This window comes from Hemitrygon akajei, unplaced genomic scaffold (genome assembly GCF_048418815.1).
Source record: "Hemitrygon akajei unplaced genomic scaffold, sHemAka1.3 Scf000050, whole genome shotgun sequence".
In the NCBI taxonomy this organism is placed as follows: Eukaryota; Metazoa; Chordata; class Chondrichthyes; order Myliobatiformes; family Dasyatidae; genus Hemitrygon; species Hemitrygon akajei.
The window spans coordinates 3,179,361-3,204,444 of NW_027331936.1; the positions used below are offsets into that span (position 1 = coordinate 3,179,361).

General features: G+C 50.4%; 1 protein-coding gene across 3 annotated transcripts in view; it reads left to right on the forward strand.

Moving 5' to 3' along the window:
* Positions 1–22,998, forward strand: part of LOC140721148 (NACHT, LRR and PYD domains-containing protein 3-like) — a 46,882-nt gene extending 23,884 nt beyond the window's left edge. For all 3 annotated transcript variants that reach the window (XM_073036026.1, XM_073036025.1, XM_073036027.1), the window contains 8 exons: positions 7,760–7,852; positions 8,717–8,883; positions 13,528–13,699; positions 13,799–13,864; positions 18,118–19,855; positions 21,544–21,630; positions 21,786–21,953; positions 22,118–22,998. In XM_073036026.1, coding sequence (XP_072892127.1) covers positions 7,792–7,852; positions 8,717–8,883; positions 13,528–13,699; positions 13,799–13,864; positions 18,118–19,855; positions 21,544–21,630; positions 21,786–21,953; positions 22,118–22,205 — 2,547 coding nt within the window. In that variant the 5' untranslated portion in view covers positions 7,760–7,791 and the 3' untranslated portion in view covers positions 22,206–22,998. The remainder of the gene's footprint in view (positions 1–7,759; positions 7,853–8,716; positions 8,884–13,527; positions 13,700–13,798; positions 13,865–18,117; positions 19,856–21,543; positions 21,631–21,785; positions 21,954–22,117) is intronic.
* Positions 22,999–25,084: the final 2,086 nt, after the last annotated feature.

Consider the following 25,084-nt stretch of genomic DNA (forward strand, 5'->3'; position numbering starts at 1 on the left):
GTAATATTCTACAATTTCCTGGCAAACTTATTCTTCACTGTTCTTCATGCTGTTTGCTGAGGGAACAGTCACAGCAGTAAAGCTCCCACATCTATTTCTGAATACAGAACAGACCTCTCCCTGATTATTGAAGAAAATTATTTCTCCCACTGTCACATTCTCTAAAGTAAACATTTCAACAATCAATGTTTTCTTACGCTCCCTGTTTCACCCGAATACATTGTCTGGAGAGCCTACACATTCCCCGACAGGTCCTGACAAATTGTGAGACACCTCACAGACCTGGCAGGTTCCTAACACACAGTGAGACTTTCCACACTCCTGATAGATTCCTGACACACTTTAAGACCCCACACACCCCTGACAGGGTCCTTACACACAGTGAGACCCCACACACCACTGACAGGGTCCTGACACACTGTGAGACCCCACACACCCCTGACAGGGTCCAGACAAACTGTGCGACCCCACACACCCCTGACAGGGTCCCGACACACGGTGAGAACCCACACACCCCTGACAAGGTCCTGACACACTGCGAGACCACAATCCCCCCCCCACCCCGGAAGGTTCCTGAAACACTGTGAGAAACAACACACCCCTGATGGGGTCCTGACACGCTGTGAGACCCCACACACTGCTGACAGGTTCCTGACGCACTGTGAGACCCCACACACCCCTGACAGGGTCCTGACACACTGTGAGACCCCACACATACCTGACACGGTCCTAACACACTGTGAGACTCCACACAGCCCTGACAGGGTCCTGACACACTGTGAAACTCCACACACCACTGACAGGGTCCTGACACACTGTGAGACCCCACACACCCCTGACAGGTTCCTAACACACTGAGACCCCACACACCCCTGGCAGGGTTCTGACACACTGTGAGACCGCACACACCCCTGACAGGGTCCTGACACGCTGTGACACCCCACACACTGCTGGCAGGGTCCTGTCACACTGTGAGAACCCACACACCACTGACAGGGTCCTGACACACTGTGAGACCCCACACACCCCTGACAGGGTCCAGACAAACTGTGCGACCCCACACACCCCTGACAGGGTCCCGACACACGGTGAGAACCCACACACCCCTGACAAGGTCCTGACACACTGCGAGACCACAATCCCCCCCCCACCCCGGAAGGTTCCTGAAACACTGTGAGAAACAACACACCCCTGATGGGGTCCTGACACGCTGTGAGACCCCACACACTGCTGACAGGTTCCTGACGCACTGTGAGACCCCACACACCCCTGACAGGGTCCTGACACACTGTGAGACCCCACACATACCTGACACGGTCCTAACACACTGTGAGACTCCACACAGCCCTGACAGGGTCCTGACACACTGTGAAACTCCACACACCACTGACAGGGTCCTGACACACTGTGAGACCCCACACACCCCTGACAGGTTCCTAACACACTGAGACCCCACACACCCCTGGCAGGGTTCTGACACACTGTGAGACCGCACACACCCCTGACAGGGTCCTGACACGCTGTGACACCCCACACACTGCTGGCAGGGTCCTGTCACACTGTGAGAACCCACACACCCTTGACAGGGTCCTGACACACTGTGAGACTCCACACACACCTAACAGGATCCTGACACACTGTGAGACCCCACACACCCCTGACAGGGTCCTGACACGCTGTGAGACCCCACACACTGCTGGCAGGGTCCTGTCACACTGTGAGAACCCACACACCCCTGACAGGGTCCTGACACACTGTGAGACTCCACACACACCTAACAGGGTCCTGACACACTGTGAGACCGCACACACCCCTGACAGGTTCCTGACGCACGGTGAGAACACACACACCCCTGACTGGGACCTGACACACTGTTAGACTCCACATACCCCTGACAGGGTCCTGACACACGGTGAGACTCCACACACCCCTGACAGGGTCCTGACACACTGTGACACCCCACACACCACTGACAGGGTCCTGACACACTGTGAGACCCCACACACCCCTGACAGGTTCCTAACACACTGAGACCCCACACACCCCTGGCAGGGTTCTGACACACTGTGAGACCGCACACACCCCTGACAGGGTCCTGACACGCTGTGACACCCCACACACTGCTGGCAGGGTCCTGTCACACTGTGAGAACCCACACACCCCTGACAGGGTCCTGACACACTGTGAGACTCCACACACACCTAACAGGGACCTGACACACTGTGAGACCCCACACACCCCTGACAGGGTCCTGACACGCTGTGAGACCCCACACACTGCTGGCAGGGTCCTGTCACACTGTGAGAACCCACACACCCCTGACAGGGTCCTGACACACTGTGAGACTCCACACACACCTAACAGGGTCCTGACACACTGTGAGACCGCACACACCCCTGACAGGTTCCTGACGCACGGTGAGAACACACACACCCCTGACTGGGACCTGACACACTGTTAGACTCCACATACCCCTGACAGGGTCCTGACACACGGTGAGACTCCACACACCCCTGACAGGGTCCTGACACACTGTGACACCCCACACACCCCTGACATGGTCCCGACACAAGGTGAGACCCCACACACTTCTGACATGGTCCCGACACACTGTGAGACCCCAGACACCCCTGACAGGGTCCCGACACACTGTGAGAACCCACACACCCCTGACAGGGTCCTGACACACTGTGACACCCCACACACCCCTGACATGGTCCCGACACACTGTGAGACCCCACACACCCCTGACAGGGTCCCGACACACTGTGAGAACCCAAACACCCTTGTCTGGGACCTGACACACTGTGAGACTCCACATAGCCCTGGTTTCGGTCATGACAAACTGTGAGACCTCACACACCCCTGACAGGGTCCTGACACACTGTGCGACTCCACACACCGCTGACAGGGTCCTGACACACTGTGAGACCCCACACATCCCTGACAGGGTCAGAACACACTGTGAGACCCCACACACCCCTGACAGGGACCTGACACACTGAGACCCCACACACACCTGACAGGGTCCTGACACACTGTGAGACCCCACACAACCCTGTCCGGGTCCTGACACACAGTGAGACCCCACACACCCCTGACAGGGTCCTGACACACTATGAGACCCCACACACCCCTGACAGGGACCTGACACACTGTAAGTCTCCACATACCTCTGGCAGGGTGCTGACACACTGTGAGAACCCACACACATGGCTGACGGTGTCCTAACACACTGTGAGACCCCACACACCCATGACGGGTTCCCGACATGCTGTGAGACGCAAGTCAACCCTGGCAGGATATTGTTCCGCTCTGAGAACCCACACACACACCCCTGACAGCTTACTGACACACTGTCAGACTCCACATAACCCTGGTAGGGTCCCGACGCACGGTGAGAACACACACACCCCTGACTGGGACCTGACACACTGTTAGACTCCACATACCCCTGACAGGGTCCTGACACACTGTGAGATCCCACACACCCCTGACAGGGTCCTGACACACTGTGAGACCCCACACACTCCTGACAGGTTCCTGACACACTGTGAGACCCCACACACTTCTGACATGGTCCCGACACACTGTGAGACCCCACACACCCCTGACAGGGTCCTGACATACTGCGAGACCCCACAGACCCTTGACAGGGTCCCGACACACTGTGAGAACCCACACACACCCCTGACAGGGTCCTGACACACTGTGAGACCCCACACACCACTGACAGGGTCCTGACAAACTGTGAGACCCCACACACCCCTGACAGGGTCCTGACATACTGTGAGACCCCGCAGACCCTTGACAGGGTCCCAACACACTGTGAGAACCCACACCCACCTGACAGGGTCCTGACACACTGTGAGACCACACACACACACCCCTGACAGGGTCCTGACACACTGTGAGACCCCACACACTCCTGTCAGGGTACTGACACACTGTGAGAACCCACACACATGGCTGACGGTGTCCTAACACACTGTGAGACCCCACACACCCATGACGGGTTCCCGACATGCTGTGAGACGCCAGTCAACCCTGGCAGGATATTGTTCCGCTCTGAGAACCCACACACACACCCCTGACAGCTTACTGACACACTGTCAGACTCCACATAACCCTGGTAGGGTCCCGACGCACGGTGAGAACACACACACCCCTGACTGGGACCTGACACACTGTTAGACTCCACATACCCCTGACAGGGTCCTGACACACTGTGAGATCCCACACACCCCTGACAGGGTCCTGACACACTGTGAGACCCCACACACTCCTGACAGGTTCCTGACACACTGTGAGACCCCACACACTTCTGACATGGTCCCGACACACTGTGAGACCCCACACACCCCTGACAGGGTCCTGACATACTGCGAGACCCCACAGACCCTTGACAGGGTCCCGACACACTGTGAGAACCCACACACACCCCTGACAGGGTCCTGACACACTGTGAGACCCCACACACCACTGACAGGGTCCTGACAAACTGTGAGACCCCACACACCCCTGACAGGGTCCTGACATACTGTGAGACCCCGCAGACCCTTGACAGGGTCCCAACACACTGTGAGAACCCACACCCACCTGACAGGGTCCTGACACACTGTGAGACCCCACACATCCCTGACAGGGTCAGAACACACTGTGAGACCCCACACACCCCTGACAGGGACCTGACACACTGTAAGACCCCACATACCTCTGGCAGGGTCCTGACACACGGTGAGAACCCACACACATGGCTGACGGTGTCCTAACACACTGTGAGAACCCACACACCCCTGACAGCTTACTGACACACTGTCAGACTCCACATAACCCTGGTAGGGTCCCGACGCACGGTGAGAACACACACACCCCTGACTGGGACCTGACACACTGTTAGACTCCACATACCCCTGACAGGGTCCTGACACACGGTGAGACTCCACACACCCCTGACAGCTTACTGACACACTGTCAGACTCCACATAACCCTGGTAGGGTCCCGACACACGGTGAGAACACACACACCCCTGACTGGGACCTGACACACTGTTAGACTCCACATACCCCTGACAGGGTCCTGACACACGGTGAGACTCCACACACCCCTGACATGGTCCCGACACACTGTGAGACCCCACACACCCCTGACAGGGTCCTGACACACTGAGAGACCCCACACACCCCTGACAGGGTCCTGACACACTGTGAGACCCCACACACCCCTGACAGTGTCCTGACACACTGTGAGACCCCTCACACCCCTGACAGAGTCCTGACATACTGTGAGACCCCACAGACCCTTGACAGGGTCCCGACACACTGTGAGAACCCACACACACCCCTGACAGGGTCCTGACACACTGTGAGACCCCACACGCCACTAACAGGGACCTGACAAACTGTGAGACCCCACACACCCCTGACAGGATCCTGACACACTGTGAGACCCGCAGACCCTTGACAGGGTCCCGACACACTGTGAGAACCCACACACCCCTGACAGGGTCCTGACACACTGTGAGACCCTACACACCCCTGACAGGGTCCTAACACACTGTGAGACTCCACATACCCCTGACAGGGTCCCAACACACTGTGAGACTCCACATACCCCTGGTAGGGTCCTGACACACTGTGAGACCCCACACACCCCTGACAGGGTCCTGACACACAGTGAGACCCCACACACCCCTGACAGGATCCTGACACACTGTGAGACCCGCAGACCCTTGACAGGGTCCCGACACACTGTGAGAACCCACACCCACCTGACACGGTCCTGACACACTTAGAGACCACACACACACACCCCTGACAGGGTCCTGACACACTGTGAGACCCCGCACACCCCTGACAGGGTCCTGACACACTGTGAGACTCCACATACCCCTGACAGGGTCCCAACACACTGTGAGACTCCACATACCCCTGGTAGGGTCCTGACACACTGTGAGACCCCACACACCCCTGACAGGGTCCTGACACACAGTGAGACCCCACACACCCCTGACATGGTCCCGACACAAGGTGAGACCCCACACACTTCTGACATGGTCCCGACACACTGTGAGACTCCACACACCCCTGACAGGTTCCTGACACACTGTGAGACCCCACACACCCCTGACAGGGTCCTGACACACTGTGAGACCCCACACACCCCTGACAGGGTCCTGACACACTGAGAGACCCCACACACCCCTGACAGGGTCCTGACACACTGTGAGACCCCACACACCCCTGACAGCGTCCTGACACACTGTGAGACCCCACACACCCCTGACAGAGTCCTGACATACTGTGAGACCCCACAGACCCTTGACAGGGTCCCGACACACTGTGAGAACCCACACACACCCCTGACAGGGTCCTGACACACTGTGAGACCCCACACACCACTGACAGGGTCCTGACAAACTGTGAGACCCCACACACCCCTGACAGGGTCCTGACATACTGTGAGACCCGCAGACCCTTGACAGGGTCCCGACACACTGTGAGAACCCACACCCACCTGACAGGGTCGTGACACACTTAGAGACCCCACACACACCTGACAGGGTCCTGACACACTGAGAGACCCCACACACCCCTGACAGGGTCCTGACACACTGTGAGACCCCACACACCCCTGACAGCGTCCTGACACACTGTGAGACCCCACACACCCCTGACAGAGTCCGGACATACTGTGAGACCCCACAGACCCTTGACAGGGTCCCGACACACTGTGAGAACCCACACACACCCCTGACAGGGTCCTGACACACTGTGAGACCCCACACACCACTGACAGGGTCCTGACAAACTGTGAGACCCCACACACCCCTGACAGGGTCCTGACATACTGTGAGACCCGCAGACCCTTGACAGGGTCCCGACACACTGTGAGAACCCACACCCACCTGACAGGGTCCTGACACACTTAGAGACCACACACACACACCCCTGACAGGGTCCTGACACACTGTGAGACCCCGCACACCCCTGACAGGGACCTGACACACTGAGAGAGCCCACACACACATGACCCGGTCCTGACACACTACGGGACCCCACACACCCCTGACAGGGTCCTGACACACTGCGAGACCCCACACACCCCTGGCAGTGTCCTGACACACTGTGAGACCCCACACACACCTGACAGGGTCCTGACACACTGTGAGAACCCACATAACCCTGGCAGAGTCTTGACACACTGTCAGACCACACACCTGACAGGGTGTCATATAACTAATTATCTGATAATAGCCAGGTGATATGCTTAAAGAAATCTTAACCGAGTTTTAGTGCTAATAATGATCTTAAAGTCCTGCTGGAAAAATGATAGTGGTTCAGGACAAGATATTATGATACTATGGGTGAGACTGCATTGTTCAGGATGTCAGATTGTTTCTCTATAGAGTCAAATCATATATTGCCATAGGTGTCAATGCCAGGCAATGTTAAACTGTGGTAGGATGACCACATTCGCCATTCCATTGACACATCCCTCCAGGGCACAAGATTTTTACCTAATAGGGATTTGCCAGCAATATAGTGAGTAGATACCCCAGAGAATCCCAGCACGGTGCACAATCCATGGGGAGATCGATCTGTGGGTGGTTGGACGCGGGTGGATCTGGCTGTGTCAAGCCTTTAGTGGATAGGTCCAAGATATTTGGAAATGTTTGCCTCAGTTGAAAAACAAAACAGTGTTCTGCTTTACACCTCAATTAATATCTGACCCTACTGTTAATTTTGTTTGTTACAGAGCATCAAAATCTGAGCACAACTGTCCTCAAAATGGCTCAAGGAGTGGGCAGGAGAGAAGTTCCAGTGATGTTAAGATCAGGAAAGGACATGGGTATGTTAGCAAATTATTTTAATTTTTAAATATTTCCTTGACACTGTGTCTGAGTTTATTCCAATATCAGCAATTCACAAAATATTTGTAAAAACTGAGCAGAGAGATGAGACAGAGTTAGCAGTCACACGTGGAAGGAGCACAATTATTGTCTGCTTTTTGCTCTTCAAACAGACAGTGATGCACAATAAAACAGTGAGGTGTTCCAGAGCACAAGACATTCTGCAGATGCTGAAAGCTTTGAGCAACACAAAGACACACAAAATATTGGCGGAACTCAGCATCCATGGAGAGAAATAAACAGTTAATGTTTCAGATCAGGACCACAAAATATAGAAAATAATGTGACAATATCTAGAATTTCTGTCCCCTCATTTCCAGTCTGATGAAGCACCCTAAATGTTGGCTGTTTATTCTCCTCGATAGATGCTGCCTGACCTGCTGAGTACCTCCAGCATTTTGTGAGATATGCCAGAGATTTGCTGAGGAAGGGGTTGACCAGGCAGGCAGACATAACCCAGAGCAAAGCGGTGGTGATGGGCAGTACCAGGAGAGTGAGGGTGATGGGTTACTATATTCTCAGGAATAAGCAGAGTCCTTTCCAAACAGAGAGGTATATTCCTGGGGACTAGAAAGGGCAGCCTTCAACAGATGGAGCCAAGCCCCACCACAACCCTGCTCGATCTGAACCCCCACCCAGCCTGCGCTCATTTCACCAACCCCGCTTATTCCTCCCTCGCACCCTTTATATATATCTTGGACTGTGTTTGGTGACCTGGTGCACCATCTTACGGTTCCAGAGAGAAAGTTGCCTCCGAATATGGGGTCAGTAATTTCTTTAATTTTCACCATTGTGCTTCATAGGTCCGAGTTCAGTGATCACCGAGCTCCTGGCAGGCTGCAACGATTCCCAGCTGCTGCAGCTGACGGACTTCTACCGGGACAGGCTGGAGCAGGCGATGGAAAGAGGGGTGCACGGAGTGAGCCTGGCATTAACGGCCGAGAATCAGTTCAGCGGAGAGGAACATCGGGTGAGTGGGAGGGAGAATGAGTTTGAATTTTCACACATCACAGGACTGATGGATGTCGGAACTCCGACTCATTGGATATTAAATTAGATAAAAGAACAACTGGGAAATAAATACTGTACATGCAATCTCAAAGATGTGATTCTGAAGCAGTGATAGAAAGGGGCGAAAAGACCCGCGGACTGGTGGGTGGCTGCTCAATGTTCAGAGTGAGTTGAGCAAGTGACATTTGTGTGGGGTTACAGTATTAAATGGAAATATGACAGGAGGTTTCAGTTTGGGAAGATCGTGCAGTCTGACAGCAGGATATCAATGAGAACCGGGGCATCATCTGTGGGTGCCACAGGAGCTCGAGTGTGTTCTGTTCTGAGTGGAGATTGTTATGAAACCAGTAACTGATTTCACTTACCAGCAAAGATAGATATGTCAGTTGAAGTCCAATGGTACTATTTTCAAAAAGTTTTATTAATAAAGGGGCACAAAAATTAAGGTTAATACAAACATTCAGATAACATGCGTCAATACTCAATCTAAACCGCAGGTACATTAATAATCACTCAGAAATAAGCTCTTTCGTTGTCTAGGGTATATAATACTGAGTCCAATTGGAAATATAAAGAGTCACTCTGAAGTCTGCAGGCTTTTCTCTTTTGGTTTCACGTGTTGGAGAGAGAGAGAGATAAAACGGAAAAACTTGCCCAAAACATCCGTGGAATCAGGGGAGCGATCTTCCCCGTTGTTAGTTAAAAAGCGATCTTCCGTTGGTTCCAGCCACAAACCCCGCATTCGGAATTTAACGCACGTGGCTTATTTCAAAATGGCTTCCCGTTCCCACGGGAAGCGTTATCGTGCTTCTTGGTGTCTCCTTGGTGCGTCTGAGGGTCGTCCTCTTTCAGACCCTTCTTTATACTGCCTCACGGGATCTCAGGTGTCAATCAGGTTGCAGGTGATGCAATCTCTCTCTCAACCAGCCCACTTTGCCCGAGGGCTTTACAATGTCCCTGCGAGTTGGCACGTCTGCAGTTCCCAGGTGTCTCCTGAGAACAATGCCACAGTCTCCAGCTTTTGTCCCAGTGGAATGCGGTATCCAGCACGTTGCTGTCTTTCCATTTCCTGTGTCCATTCAGCCTGTCTCTCTCTCTCTCTTGCTCTCTCTCTCTCTCTCTCGGGTCATTGACCCCCCTTTCACTCGGGCTCTTGCAATTCTCACAAAGGAGGGGGCTGGTATCATAACACCTCCCCTCTTAAAAAGGTTTTTACCAGCGGTTAAAACCCAGAGTGGTACAGTCTTACAGAAATTTTGAATCTAATACAATACAGAAGCTTTTCTTTTCACTACAGAGTAATACAGTTATACATTCAAGTCAGCATCTAAACAGTTAACAAGTACAGTGTCCCTTTAGTTAATATCTTAACATCTTAATATCTTAAAGTCTTGTAGCATCAGACTTCAATTCAATAACCACCCATTTATTTATTGTTTTCAGCCACAAAACTGCGGAGGTGTGATCTTAGCTTAGGTGCATCTACAAAAGTTTATGCGAATACTAATCGTTTCGGTCGGTTTACTTCGCCGGCAGGTCTCCAAAGGTCTGTCTTTATTATTCACAGGCTTTGGCGCAACCCGTAAAACCTGCTTTGCTGTTTAAAAAAAATGGCATCCCCATTAACCGTCACCTCTTTTCTGGCGAGTCCCCCCGTTGGGACTTTGAGTAATTTGGCGTGGTGAACTCCCGCCCGCCTCGTTCATCGGGGCTATTTTTTCAACACCATGCCCCAAACTGTCAAGACCCTTCAGGCTATTTGTTTTTAATTCCAACTCCTCTTTCAGGTAGCATTTCGAATGCAACCTCTTCACACCCCACCCTGGCGTAACAATAGAGTGGGGGGCCCCGCTATTTCCCGACTCACTCTGTGAGCGATCTGCCAGGTTTAAAATTTCTTCCTTCGACTTGGGAACTACAGACTCTCCGTTTCCTTCAATAACAATCCTCATCCCCCCCTTAAATTCGGCATTAACCTTGGCCCCACTCTCGAATACAAACACCGTGGAACTCACACTTCCCACGGTTACCAAGGTTAACCCTTTTCCTACTGAACCAACCCTATCTGATCCACAAAGACGGCCGCCCCGTCCCCCTGAATCAAACACCTCAGACTTCCCCTGAGCTCTGTTACCAGGTTCAGTACCATGTGCGCCCCCATCTTGGACACACTCAAACGGGACATTGGCCCCTTCCAGGCTTTCAATACCCGTACCTTTTTCAAATTCTAACGTCCCCCGATCCTTCCAGCTACTCTCTAGGCAGCCCCCCGTTGGGGAAGGCGCAACCCTGCGAGCTGAAACAACCTCCTCGGCCATTTCAGCTGACTTCTCCACAGCAAGGATACCCTTCCTCTCTAAGACTGCCCTCATTTCACTCTCGGGACCATCGAGAACACCTTTAGAACTCTGAACTTCTTCAAACAATTCTGCCAAACCAGACAGATTAACCATGTCCAACTCTGGACATTTTAACAACTTTATCCGTTTCTCAACTTTAGTTCCTACCTCTAGGACCTTTCTCTTCACTAAGGGCAGGGCTATTTCCTCTCCCTTACCCCCTTTTACTTTACTGCTTTCTGTTTTTCCACCCTCGGAACCCTCATGGTACAGGGTCGGTAAAAACATCTTGGCCAGATTACTGCTGGCCCGATTTAAACTGCTCACTGCTTTTCTGGACAGGCTGCGTGTGACCGCGCATGCGCGATAGCTTTGGTACTCTAGGGGCGGGGCCACCGCACTCGCCGGTCTGCGGGTCGGCATCATAGCTGCCACCGTTTCAAAAAACAAGAAATAACTATCAACATCCGTCTCCTCGAACGGAGGTACTACTCTCAGCTCCCGACTAACATTAAACCGCTCTCTCCTTAGCTCCTCCCTCTCTCTTTCTCTCCCCGCTGCCGCTCTCTCGGCTGCTGCTAACTCTCTGATCCGAATTTCATGCTGTCTTTGCCTCTCCGCTTGATCCTGCTCGTTTTCCAGTTCTAACCCCTTCGCCAAATTTAACAAGTCTGCTTTGGTGCTCACCTCTAGCGCCGCCACAGTCGCGCTTTCCATAAATTCACACACGTCCATCCTTGCTGGTTTTTCTGTCTGGCTACCTGCGTACCAGATCCAAATTATTTTTTTTTTGACTTACAATCCCGATTGACTGACCTCCCCCTTTTTGGTGTCAAATCCCGAGACGAGAACCCCACTTGTTATGAAACCAGTAACTGGTTTCACTTACCAGCAAAGATAGATATGTCAGTTGAAGTCCAATGGTACTATTTTCAAAAAGTTTTATTAATAAAGGGGCACAAAAATTAAGGTTAATACAAACATTCAGATAACATGCGTCAATACTCAATCTAAAACGCAGGTACATTAATAATCACTCAGAAATAAGCTCTTTCGTTGTCTAGGGTATATAATACTGAGTCCAATTGGAAATATAAAGAGTCACTCTGAAGTCTGCAGGCTTTTCTCTTTTGGTTTCACGTGTTGGAGAGAGAGAGAGATAAAACGGAAAAACTTGCCCAAAACATCCGTGGAATCAGGGGAGCGATCTTCCCCGTTGTTAGTTAAAAAGCGATCTTCCGTTGGTTCCAGCCACAAACCCCGCATTCGGAATTTAACGCACGTGGCTTATTTCAAAATGGCTTCCCGTTCCCACGGGAAGCGTTATCGTGCTTCTTGGTGTCTCCTTGGTGCGTCTGAGGGTCGTCCTCTTTCAGACCCTTCTTTATACTGCCTCACGGGATCTCAGGTGTCAATCAGGTTGCAGGTGATGCAATCTCTCTCTCAACCAGCCCACTTTGCCCGAGGGCTTTACAATGTCCCTGCGAGTTGGCACGTCTGCAGTTCCCAGGTGTCTCCTGAGAACAATGCCACAGTCTCCAGCTTTTGTCCCAGTGGAATGCGGTATCCAGCACGTTGCTGTCTTTCCATTTCCTGTGTCCATTCAGCCTGTCTCTCTCTCTCTCTTGCTCTCTCTCTCTCTCTCTCGGGTCATTGACCCCCCTTTCACTAGGGCTCTTGCAATTCTCACAAAGGAGGGGGCTGGTATCATAACAAGATGATTGTGTTACAATCTGTAACTGCAAACAGTGTGAATCGGGGAATACTGCCATGTTCTAATGTGTAATCACCGAACAAACCTACACTGGAAAAGGCAAAGGAAAGGAATCAGGTGTCAGCCGATAATCCGCTGTCATGCTGGACACTGGCGGACTGAGGAGATGAATCACATCATCTTTTCTGCAACTTCTCCGAGACTGCTCACTCTGTTATAAAAACCCTCCTGACTTCTTTCTTCATCTGTTATGGTTATTTTCTGATTTCTGTTTTACGCTGTTAAATCCGGTGAGGAATTATTTATGGATTTGGAGCCACGTCAATGAAGCGGTCACAGACCAGCCAGGATCTCATTGACTGGTGGACCAGGTTCACGGTGAATGTCCCTCCGTGTGCTCTGCACTCAGAATGTACAGTCCATGTCCAGACAGGATCAGCACCCGTCCGGGTGACTGCTCTGTGTGATCCCGTTTCAGAGCACATCATTTACTTCTCATTCTCTGTGTGAATCTGTCAGTCCCCAATATGTTCACCGTTACTCTTCACAGAAAATCTCTGATCTCGCTGATAAGGGAGAGCGGGCGGACAGTTCTAAACTCCTCCTGAGCCTGGTGATGGGGAAAGGCTCCCGCGCCCGGAGGGTGATGTGGGAAACCTTTGTGAAAATGCGGATAGGAGTCCCAAATTTGGACAAAATACTTAAGGATATACAGATGTATGGTGAGATAATATCAGAGGTTAATTCAAATTTGAGTTGCAAAACATTACACTTCACAATTTTCCATAAATTATCCACTTAATGTGTTTAAATTCAAACAGGTTCTGATCCATCCCATCGATCAAATCCCACTCAAGGTTTACTCAAGATTCTCAGTGAGTTGAAAGGTGAGTGAACATGCGTTGAAAATTGAAGAGTATAACAGAGGAATAGGCCATTAGGCAAATAATATTGTACTGAAACAGCTAACAAGTAAATCAAACATACCCAAACTCTAATCTCCCCTTCCGACACCATCTCCATATGCCTCCATCTTCCTTAATCCATGTACCTAACCAAACGTCTCTTAAAAGCTTCAAAAAATTTACGTCTACCACCTTACCAGGCAGTGCTTTCCAGACAGCAATGACACTTCCCCCTTCACTGTACACCCTCTCACCTTCAATAGCATTTGAGACATTCAGAAACCGATTCTTTCTGTTCACTCTATTTATGCCTCTCTTAATGTTGCAAACCTTTGTCAGAGCTCCCCTCGGCCTCCGATGATCCAGAGAAAACAATCTAATTTTATCCAGCCTCTCATGATAACACATGCCCTTTAAACCAGGCAGCATCCTGGTAAACCTCTTCTGCTCCCTCTCTAAAGCCTCAACATCCCTCCGGTAGTGAGGCGATTGGAACGGTACGCAGTGGCCCAGATGAGACTGAAGCAGAGTTCATCAAGTTGAAACTTGACCTCTGTTTTCACCAACGTTTGTAATTTGCATCAGGCGGTTCAGTTGTTGAGCCACGAGGATCTGACCAGGTAAATACTGGCACTGTGACAGAGAACACAGTGACACACAGGGAAACGTGTTTGCTAGAGGGAGAGTTTTCAAAGGACATTTTGAGGAAAGAGGCAGAGAGCTGGCGAGTTTGAGGAAAGTGCTCACACCGCTCTGGGGCCTGAAACTACAGATCCCCACCAGAGTCTGAGTGGAGAAGGGGGGGATCTGGAGAATGACAAAAAAAAAGGATATTTCTTCATATCAAAAAGTCAAATCCTTCTCTTGCCAGCGACTATCCGCTCCAGGATAGCCTCATCCTTAACCATTTTCTAAACGACTTCAGTTTCTTTAGGTTATTTTTGTTTTTCGAGTTGCTCGTCCATTGAAGTTCTATTCACAGAATAGTAATAATAACGTCACTTTAATCAAAAAAGCAGCATATGAACCCTGCTCTTTTCACATCTGCGCTCCCTTAGTGCAAACTTTGATAAAGATATCCAGTTTAATTTCCAACTCAATAATCCTGGGAATTCTAGCAGTGAGACAGTATTACTGAGGGTGAGATCGGAGACAAATTCCTCAGCACAGTTCACAGAAGCTGAAATTGATGTGTGCCGGTTTGTGTGCTGGACTCTGAGGAAGGTGAAGAGATGGGAATTAGGACAGGGAAACCGAGGGTTGTGGGATCGCTGCAAGGAATGTGGAAAGGACTGAAAATATCTATAAATAATATTGCAATTAGTTAAATTGTGACCATCTGGATGAGAAGCTCACTACATCCATAAGCCCATCATGCCCGTGAAAATGGAGCCCGGGGCAGTGCATGGGCTGAAGAGATTGTAAGGCTCCATCATCGCAGACTGAGTTGGATCACTCAACTTCACATTTAACACAGGAGAGAGCGTAGGAAAGACAAATATCACAAAACTTATCAATATTGCATCAGCCCATGTCTTATCTGATTATTTGAAGCTCTTAAAATAAATATAGGGAATCTCAGCCAGAACCCTGGTTCAGTCTCTCTCACTTACAGGAATAAATCCCAAAGATGATAATTTAAATTTGGTACCAGAGATAGACCAATCAGGAAGTTTACAAACTACTCACGTCTCTGTCACCTCTGTTAATGCAGCTCCAGTCCACATCCGGTCAATAAAACCCCTCAGTGTCCCTGAACACGGGTTTAGTAAATCGCTACAAGCTTGTTCATCATTGTCCTTCATCCGGTTTACAGAGGGAACAGACATGACATTGTCATTCCCACACCCATTTCTGAATAGGAAACAGATACACTCCCTGATTATTGAACAACATCATTTCTACCAGTGTCACATTCTCTAAATTAAATATGTGCAAGATCAATGTTTTCCTACGTTGCCTATCACAGCTGAATAGATTGAATAGAGACCCCACACGTACCTGACAGTGTCCTGCCGCACTGTGAGACCCCACACACTCCTGGCAGGGTCCTGACACACTGTGGGACGCCAGACACACCTGGCAGGATCTTGACACACTAAGAGCCCACACACTCCCAGCAGGGTCCTGACACACTGTGAGACCCCACACACGCCTGACAGGGTCCTGACACAATGTGAGACCCCACACACTCCCAGCAGGGTCCTGACTCACTGTGAGACCCCACACACGCCTGACAGGGTCCTGACACACTGTGAGACCCCACACACTCCCAGCAGGGTCCTGACACACTGTGAGACCCCACACAACCCTGATTGGGTCCTGACAAACTAAGAGAAGCCACATACCCCTGGCAGGTTTCAGATACATTGTGAGATCCAGATCTTATCAAGGAGCCTAATGTAAAGGGAACCTTAGGAGACAGTTAGTGACTGGGTAAAAGCCAAGGAATAAGATAAAAAAAGTTGTTTTATTTTCTCTTTCTTCCATGGCCTTCTGTCTCTTTAACCAATCAACTTCAACCCTTTGCGTCAACCCTCCCCCTCCAGTTTCACCCATCGTCTGGCAATTCTCTCTCCCCTCTCCTCCCCCCACCCCCCCCGCCACACCTTTCAATTCTACTCCCCAGCATTTTGTTTCCAGACCTACCGAAGTGTTTAAGCCCGGAACGTCAACTATACTTTTTTTCCATAGATGCTGTCTGGCCTTCCAAGTTCCTCCAGCATTTTGTGTGTGTTGCTGCATTTTCAGCATCTACAGATTCTCTCTTGATTGCAAAATTATAGACCAGTTTGCCCAACCTCAGTGGTTGGGGAAGTGTGAGAGTATTATTAAGATTGAGGTTCTGAGGTATTTACAGTCTAATTATAAAATAAGTCAAAGTCAACATAGTTTCTATGAAGGGAAATCTTGCCTGATAGATCTGCTAGAGTTCATTGAGGAAATTCCAAACAGAGTGGACAAAGGAGATGCAGTGGATGTCATTTAGGTTTTCATAAGGCGTATTATAAGTTACCTCATGAGTCTACTTAACAAGATAAAATCTGATAGCGTTACAGGAAATATACTGGCATGGACAGTAGGTTGACATAGGACACTCAAGGCTGCTGCGGAGTTTGACTCTGTGGTTAGGAAGGCATACGGCACATTGGCCTTCATCAACCGTGGGATTGAGTTCAAGAGGTGAGAGGTAATGTTGTAGTTATATAGGACCCTGGTCAGACACCACTTGGAGTACTGTGCTCAGTTCTGGTCACCTCACTACAGGAAGGATATGGAAACTATAGAAAGGGTGCAGTGGAGATTTACAAGGATGTTGCCTGTATTGGGTGCATGCCCTATGAGAATAGGTTGAGTGAAACTAGCCTTTTCTCCTTGGAGCGAGGAAGGATGAGAGGTGACCTGATAGAGGTGTATAAAGTGATGAGAGGCGTTGATCTTGTGGATAGTCAGAGGCTTTTTCCCAGGGCTGAAATGGCTAGCACCAGAGGGCATAGTTTTATGTTGCTTGGAAGCAGGTACAGAGGAGATGTCAGGGGTAAGTTGTTTTTTACTCAGAGAGTGGTGAGTACATGGAATGGGCGGCCGGCGGTGGTGGTGGATGAGGATACGATAGGATTGTTTACGGCTCCTCTGGATGGCTACATGGAGCTTAGAAAAATAGAGGACTATGGGTAAACCCAGGTAAATTCTAAGGTAAGTACATGGTCGGCACAGCTTTGTGGGCCGAAGGACTTGTATTGTGCTGTTGGTTTTCCAAGTTTCCAATCTTCTACCACACCACAGATCCACAAATGTATTTCTCTTTATTTTGAATCCGTGATGGTGAGAGGGGAGGGGGAGCTGTGATTCCCGTGACCTATTCCGTTGACAGAATGCCCACTATCATTTTCTCAATCTCCAAAGACCACATCAACACTGGGGTTTGAAAGTTTTTCCACAGAACCATGATAGAAGTGGCAGTAGTGGGAGTTTGTCTAGTCGGGGCTCAGTAAACTACCAGGGAAAACTCAACTTAACTGAACAATTAATGTGGAAATGTGATGATCTGATGATTATCTGGCCCATGCCTTTCCATCCACTTTGGGGTCTGTTAATCAAACTTAATTTAGTGTAAGAAAATCCAGTGATGAGTTCAAATAATGCAAAACCTTTGAGCTAATCCTTGGCTACTTAAATACTGAGTTCTGAGTTGAAGCATCTAACAGTTTGTCCACTGTCTGTTCCCATGGAAGATGTTCAACAGAAACACAAGGAGACTCTGCGGGCACAAACTGAAAAACTGAGAGCGAACACGATCCTGATGAGGGAGAAGGTGAAGGTTTTCCAGCTGGCAGATCGATACGCTGAGCTCACGGTCATTTCTACTCTTCGAGATCGGACACTGGTGGAACATGAGCTGCTGGCAAGAGGCAGAGACCACGAGGAGTGGAGAGAGAAACATCTCCGCGGAAAGCTGGAAAAAATCCGGACTGATCAGTTGTTCCGGAGCAGCTTTTCCCGGAGGAAAACCAAATCTGGGAGTTCGGCAGCAGTGGCCGGAGTCCCGGGGATCGGGAAAACAACAATGGTACAAAAGATTGTTTATGACTGGGCCATGGGGAAAATATACCAACAATTCCAGTTTGTCTTCAGTTTCAAATTCCGTGATTTAAACACTATTAACTGCAGAAAAAACCTGAGGCAACTAATTCAGGATCAGTATCCTTACTTTGGGAATATCCTGAGAGATGTCTGGAAGAACCCAGAGGGATTGCTGTTTATATTTGATGGTCTGGATGAATTCGAGCACAGAATTGATTTTGCTGACAGTCGGAGAGATACAGAACCCAAGCACCAGTGCCCAGATCCCGAGTGGTGTTGTGAGGTGTCGGACATTTTGTACAGTTTAATCCAGGGCAAGCTGCTCCCAGGGTGTTCAGTGCTGGTGACCACCCGTCCCACTGCATTGCATTTATTGGATAAAGCCAAGATCAGCGTCTGGGCTGAAATCCTGGGATTTGTTGGTGAGGAACGGAAGGAATATTTCATCAGGTATTTTGAAGATCCATCGGTGGCGGAAGCTGTTTTCAAACACGTGAAGGAGAACGAGATCCTGTACACCATGAGCTACAACCCCTCCTACTGCTGGATCCTCGCTCTGGCACTGGGCCCCTTCTTCACACAAAGAGTCAGGGACCCGCAGCGAGTTCCCAAGACCATCACTCAACTGTACTCCTACTATATTTACAACATCCTGAAAAACCACGGCCGTGACATTGAGAACCCCCGTGATGTGTTACTCAGGGTTGGTCAGATGGCCTTCAGAGGAGTGTCTGAGAAGAAGATCATATTTACATATGGAGATTTGATCAGCTACAATCTGCAGCCTTCCCAGTTCCTGTCCGGGTTCCTGATGGAGCTTTTGGAGAGAGAGGATTCTGCCCAGAGAGTGGTGTACACATTCCCACACCTCACCATCCAAGAGTTTGTAGCTGCAGTCGCACAATTCCTGAATCCACATCCCGGGGATATCCTGAAATTCCTCACTGAAACCCACAACACGGCAGATGGACGATTTGAGGTATTTCTCCGTTTTGTTGCTGGTCTGTCCTCCCCAATGACAGCTCGGGGCCTGGAGGAGTTTCTGGGTCCATTTCCCCATCAAACTACCTGTCGGGTGATTGACTGGGTGAAGGAGGAGATGAAATGTCAGAGTGGAAACACGAGGAGTGAAGCTGGTAAAAGGAGCTTCCTGAACACATTACACTACCTGTTTGAGTCTCAGAATCGTGGACTGGCTCAGGCCGCACTGGGATCTGTGGAAACACTTTCATTCAATGGAATGACACTGACCCCGATTGACTTTGCGGTCCTGTCTCATGTCATCGGACTCTGCGATGCAATAAAATCTCTTCAAATGCTGGGTTGCAACATTCAATGTGAAGGAATCCAGCGGCTGAGACCCGGGCTGCACAAATGCCTGGATTTGAGGTAACTTGATTTATCTCTCACTCTGAACTGTGAAACTATTCCATCGTCTTCATTCAATGCTAAGGAATTTGGACTAAACTTCATCTGATCAGTGGACAACGGCCATTGGGTTAATGGTAGTAAATCACAGGAATGGCCGTGTTTCTCGCTGCCTCTGACACGTCCTTTGACAATGTTCCGTCTCACTGTTACTGACACCCAGACCGACACTGACTGCAGCAGGTGGGTCAGAGATTCACACCCACTTCCCGGTGAGAGACAAGAGACCGTCAGCAGACTGTCCCATTGAAAAGGAAAGAAATACCATTGTGTGATTGTCCTCCCCTGCCTTTCCCCGTGTGTGAATATCACAATCAGTCAACCTGTGTGACTGTGCTCACTACAAGATACCCAAACCCCATAGGCATATGTCCTGTCTCGTTATAACCCTAGGTTCATTACACCTATACCGTACAATCTATCTTCTAGGATCACCTTCTTCCCTCCGATCCTCCTGTGGGACATCTCTTCCTCATCCCCCTTCCTTACGTAGTAACACTCTTCCTTAACCTCTTCCTCCTGTGGATGACTCTTCCCCATCCCCTTCCTCCTGTGGGATCTCTTCCACATTTCCTTCCTCCACAGTGATCTCTCTTCCCCTTCCAACTGTGGGATCTTTCTTCCCCATCCACCTTCCTTCTGTGGGACCTCTACCCTTTCCACTTCCTCCTTTGGGAACTCTCTTCCGCATCCACATCCTCCTGTGGATTTATCTTCCCCATTCCACTTCCTCCTGTGGGATCGCTCTTACTCCACTCTATTCCTTCTGTGGGATCTCTCCTCCCCTTTTCCCTCCTCCTGTACGATTTACCTCCACATTTGCCTTTCTCCTGTGCCATCGGTGTTCCCCATCTCGTTCATCCTGTGGGATCTGTCTTCCCCATTCGCCTTCCTCCAGTGGGATTTCTCTTCCCCAACCCCCATCCTCCTGTGGGATCTCTCTTCCCCATTCGCCTTCCTCCAGTGGGATCTCTAATGTCCATCCCCATTCCTCCTGTACGATCTCTTTTTCCCATCCCCCTTTCTCCTGTGGGATATCTCTTCCTCATCTCCACTCCTCCTGTGGGATCGTTCGTTCCCCATCCCCCTTCCTCCTGTGGGATCTCTCTTCCTCATCCCCCTTCATCATGTGGGATCTCTCATTCCTACCCCCTTCCTCCGGTAGGATCACTCATCCCCATCTCCATTCCTCCTGTGAGATTCACTTTCCTAGCTCCATTCCTGCTGTGAGATCTCCATTTTCCATCCCCATTCCTCCTGTGATATCTGCTCCCCATCCAGTTCCTCCTGTGGGATCTCTCTTCCTCATGTCCCTTCCTGCTGTGGGATCCCTCTTCTCCATTCAATCCTTCGGGACTTTCTCCCCTTCATCCCTGTACTTCCCGACCCTCTCACATCAGAAACAGATTTCTAACCATCGGGGAAAGAGACGGAATATGTGGATTTTACAGGGTCACACCGACAGACTAAATTACTGATATTCGGTGAATAGCCTGGCGCATGTAAGTGAGGGACATTGACAGTGATGGGAAATCCAATCAGTGATTTACTGAATGTTTTAATGTTTCCTTAAATATCTGAGAGAGAGAGATTCCCCCAGACCCACGGTTTGAATCACTTTGTTCACAAATCTGTCTGTTTGTGTTTAGACTTGGGGAAAATAACCTGGGAGATTCAGGAGTGAAACTGGTGTCTGAGGCTCTGAGGAACCCGGAGTGTAAAATACAGAAACTTCAGTAAGTACCAGACTGTGGGAGATTGTGTTTACCGTCACTGGATGTCTGACACTGAACATTAATGTGATCAGTAATTGTGTTACTGATAAACACTGGGGATTTGTACCGTCTCCTGTCTCTCTGTGTCCTTCAACCTCATTCTCTCTCATCTCCAGGCTGAGTGATGTCGGTCTCACAGATTCTGGTGCTGAGGATCTCGTCTCCGCTCTCAGTAGAAACCCATCACTGACGGAGCTGAACTTGAGTCTCAACTCGCTGACAGACCGATCTCTCCCCGCTCTCCGCCGCCTCATACTGGCCCTCCCGAGTCTGGAGCGGATTGAGTGAGTGTTTGTGTTAATGTTCAATCTGATAAAATATCAGCGGATCCGCGGGTTTTCTGGTGATATTTGTCTGTGAGTGTTGTTGAAACATTAACCCCGGTCCCCTGTTACTGACACTGTTGTGTAATCTGTTTATTTCAACTTTATTCTCCCATCTGTTTCAGGTTGGACGGGAATCGGTTCAGTGAGACCGGGGAGAAGGAACTGAGATCTCTGCAGGAACCCAGACCCGGACTGAGAGTGACCGTGTGAACATCTGAATGTGTGAACATCCGCGCCCGGTGGGATAGGGGCATTCTGGCCAATTCCCCGCCCTCCCATTTAACGGCCACTCTTACCTTTCATTGCCGCGCGGCTGGTTTAATTGCCAACGGTTTTAATGGAACGGCGCCAGTCTCGCTCGGAGTGACGTATTTCCGTCTGTTCTCCAGCGACGCAGCTTCCGCGGATGTGCATTTTGAAACTCCTTCACGTGAGACCCACGGGATTTACACAGCCAGGAAGAGCCCGGGGGCCGGGGCTCAGTCTGGGATACCGGTATCCCGGGGTGGGATTATCCCGGGAGAGAGTCCTTTTGCTCCCTTTGCTGAGGATGGTGCATTCGACAGCCTGGCCGATATAATGATGTTAAATTGACAAATACCTCGGCAGTGACCCTGAATCTGCAGCGATCCCGGACACGGCCCTGAAGTGTGATTTTATAATCATCGGTTCCCCGATGCACAGTGACGGTGAGAAATGGGACAGATTATTCAACCGGTCAGTCGTTGTCGCCGGTCAGTTAATTGTGTGTGACTGTGAGAGAGTCGGGAGCAGCTTATTTATACCCGCACGTCAGAAGCTCACACATTGTTTAATTTACATTTGTCATGATGAAATCAATAAACAGCTGTAACTTCCTGTCCTGGTGCCGGACTCGAGTTTTATTTGAGGTTTCTGCTGCCCCCCGCACCCTGTGCACTGCAACAGTGGGTCGGAGCTCCTCACACTGACACAGTAGCGTCTCAGCTCCAGGCTGAGGGAGGTCGGATGCCCAGGATCTCATCTCCACCAACGCCACTTCCTGGATAACTGACACCCTCCTGCCACCCGCAAACAGTTAAAATAGACTGTTATCAGACGTGATTCCACCGAGGTCTGGACTACGAGAGGAATGGGGGATGAAATACCGGCTTTAAGTACGGTATTCACACCCTCTACACCGTCCCATCACACAAACTCCGGGTCAGACACAGAGTGAAGCTCCCTCCAAACCGTCCCAACACCCACTACCGGGAACAGACAGAGTGATTCTCCCCCCACATCGTCCCAAAACACATTCCTGGGGTCAGACACAGAGTGCAGCTCCCTCTGCATCGTCGCATCACGCACTCCCGTGGTCAGATACAGAGTGAAGATCCCTCCGCACAGTCCCATCACACAATCCCTGGGTCAGTCACCCCTTCCCATTCATTCCCACCGTCCGCACTCCCAATGGACACCACCTCTTCCCATTCAGTGCACCAATCTGCATTCCTAACGGGACGCACTCCTACACATTCGGTCTCATCGTCCGAACATTCCAACTGGACCCCAGCCCTTCCCGTTCACTCCCACCACCTGCCTCCCAATGAGACCCCTTCCAGTTCATTTCCAACGTGTCTGTCAACCTGGAAATTGGCGGGCACGCCCGAATTCCGTGTCTGAAAGAACTCAGGGCTTCATTTAGGGAATTTGACGAGAACGCCGATGGTTTATTAGTTACACGGAAGTCGAGGGTGGTGTGCATGTGACGACTTTGTAACACTGACGATACTCATCTCCTGGCGGAGACGATCGATACGTTCGGACTGATGGACCTTCGACACGACTTCCTGAAGATTGCGGGGTGGGGGGTCAGTGTGGTGAGGGAGGTTTAATGTTTTCAGTGTCCCCACTACGGGAGATTCATCGATCCCGGTTCCCAGTGTCCACATAGCCCACCGGAAGATATCCAGGGTACGGTTCCCGGTCTCCAGATCCCAAACTGGGAATTTTGCCAGGCACAATTCCCGACCTCTATCTCCACACCGAGAGTTTTACCGCGCCCGGAGTCGGGTCTCTGCATCTCGGAGTGATAACGCACAGGATCCGGAGATGAGGATGTCGGATCTGTCTCTATTGTTTGCGATATATTTATTATTTGTGATAAACAGTCTGCGCAATCGAGTGGAGGGTGGTCGAGAGTGTCTGTCCTGCGAGGGGCTCCTGATTGAAAATGGTGAATATGGAGGGAACGACAGAAGGATTTAGAATGGTCACTAGGGAGTGAGTGAAAGGTTGACTGAAAATGGTCTCCGGGGAGAAAGTGATGGGTTGAGTGACAATGGGCGCCAGGGAGGGGGCGATGGGCGGAATTAAGATGGCCGTGGTCACCTTGTTTCTCATGGCCGGCGGGGAGGGAGTGATACACTGACAAGAGAGTGGGAGAGACAGGCAGAGTTAAAATGAGCTACAGGGTGGGAATTGTGCACTGACTGTAAATTATCACGGGTGGGGGAAGGAGTTATGTGCTGAATAAATATAGGATTCTGGATAAAAACCAGAACGTAAAATTAATCCCAGGGAGAGAGTGACGCGCGAGTATAACATTGTCAAAAGGGAGGAGTGACGCGCTTTGAAAATCGTTTGCAGGAAGGAAGGGACTGACAGAAAATGGACGCAAGGAGGTGACAGAGAGAGGGGCGGCCCGATCTGAAATAGACCCTGCTTCCTTTGTTACAATTGCCGATAGGGAGAGTGGTGGACAGACTTCAAATGGCCAACAGGGAGGGAGATACGCACCGCGTAAAATGGCCGAAATTGAGACAGTAGCACATTGAGAAGAGAGAGGGGGTAATGTGTCGATGCAAAATGACCTATTGCTCTGACATAAAATGGCCGCTGCTTCGCTTAAAATGCCAGACGGGACAGTTTAGGGAGGTGAGACTCCGATTGAAAACGGCCGACACCATCGTTAATTTTGTTGAGAAAAAGGGAGAAATGTGGTGACTGAAGGAGACCCCGATCGGCCCGGTTGAGTGACGGGTCGAGGAGTGGACTGATGAGACGGTGAGCGAAGTGTAGTCACTGACTCAATAGGGGACGGAAAGGGGAGGGGCGGAAGTTCCTGT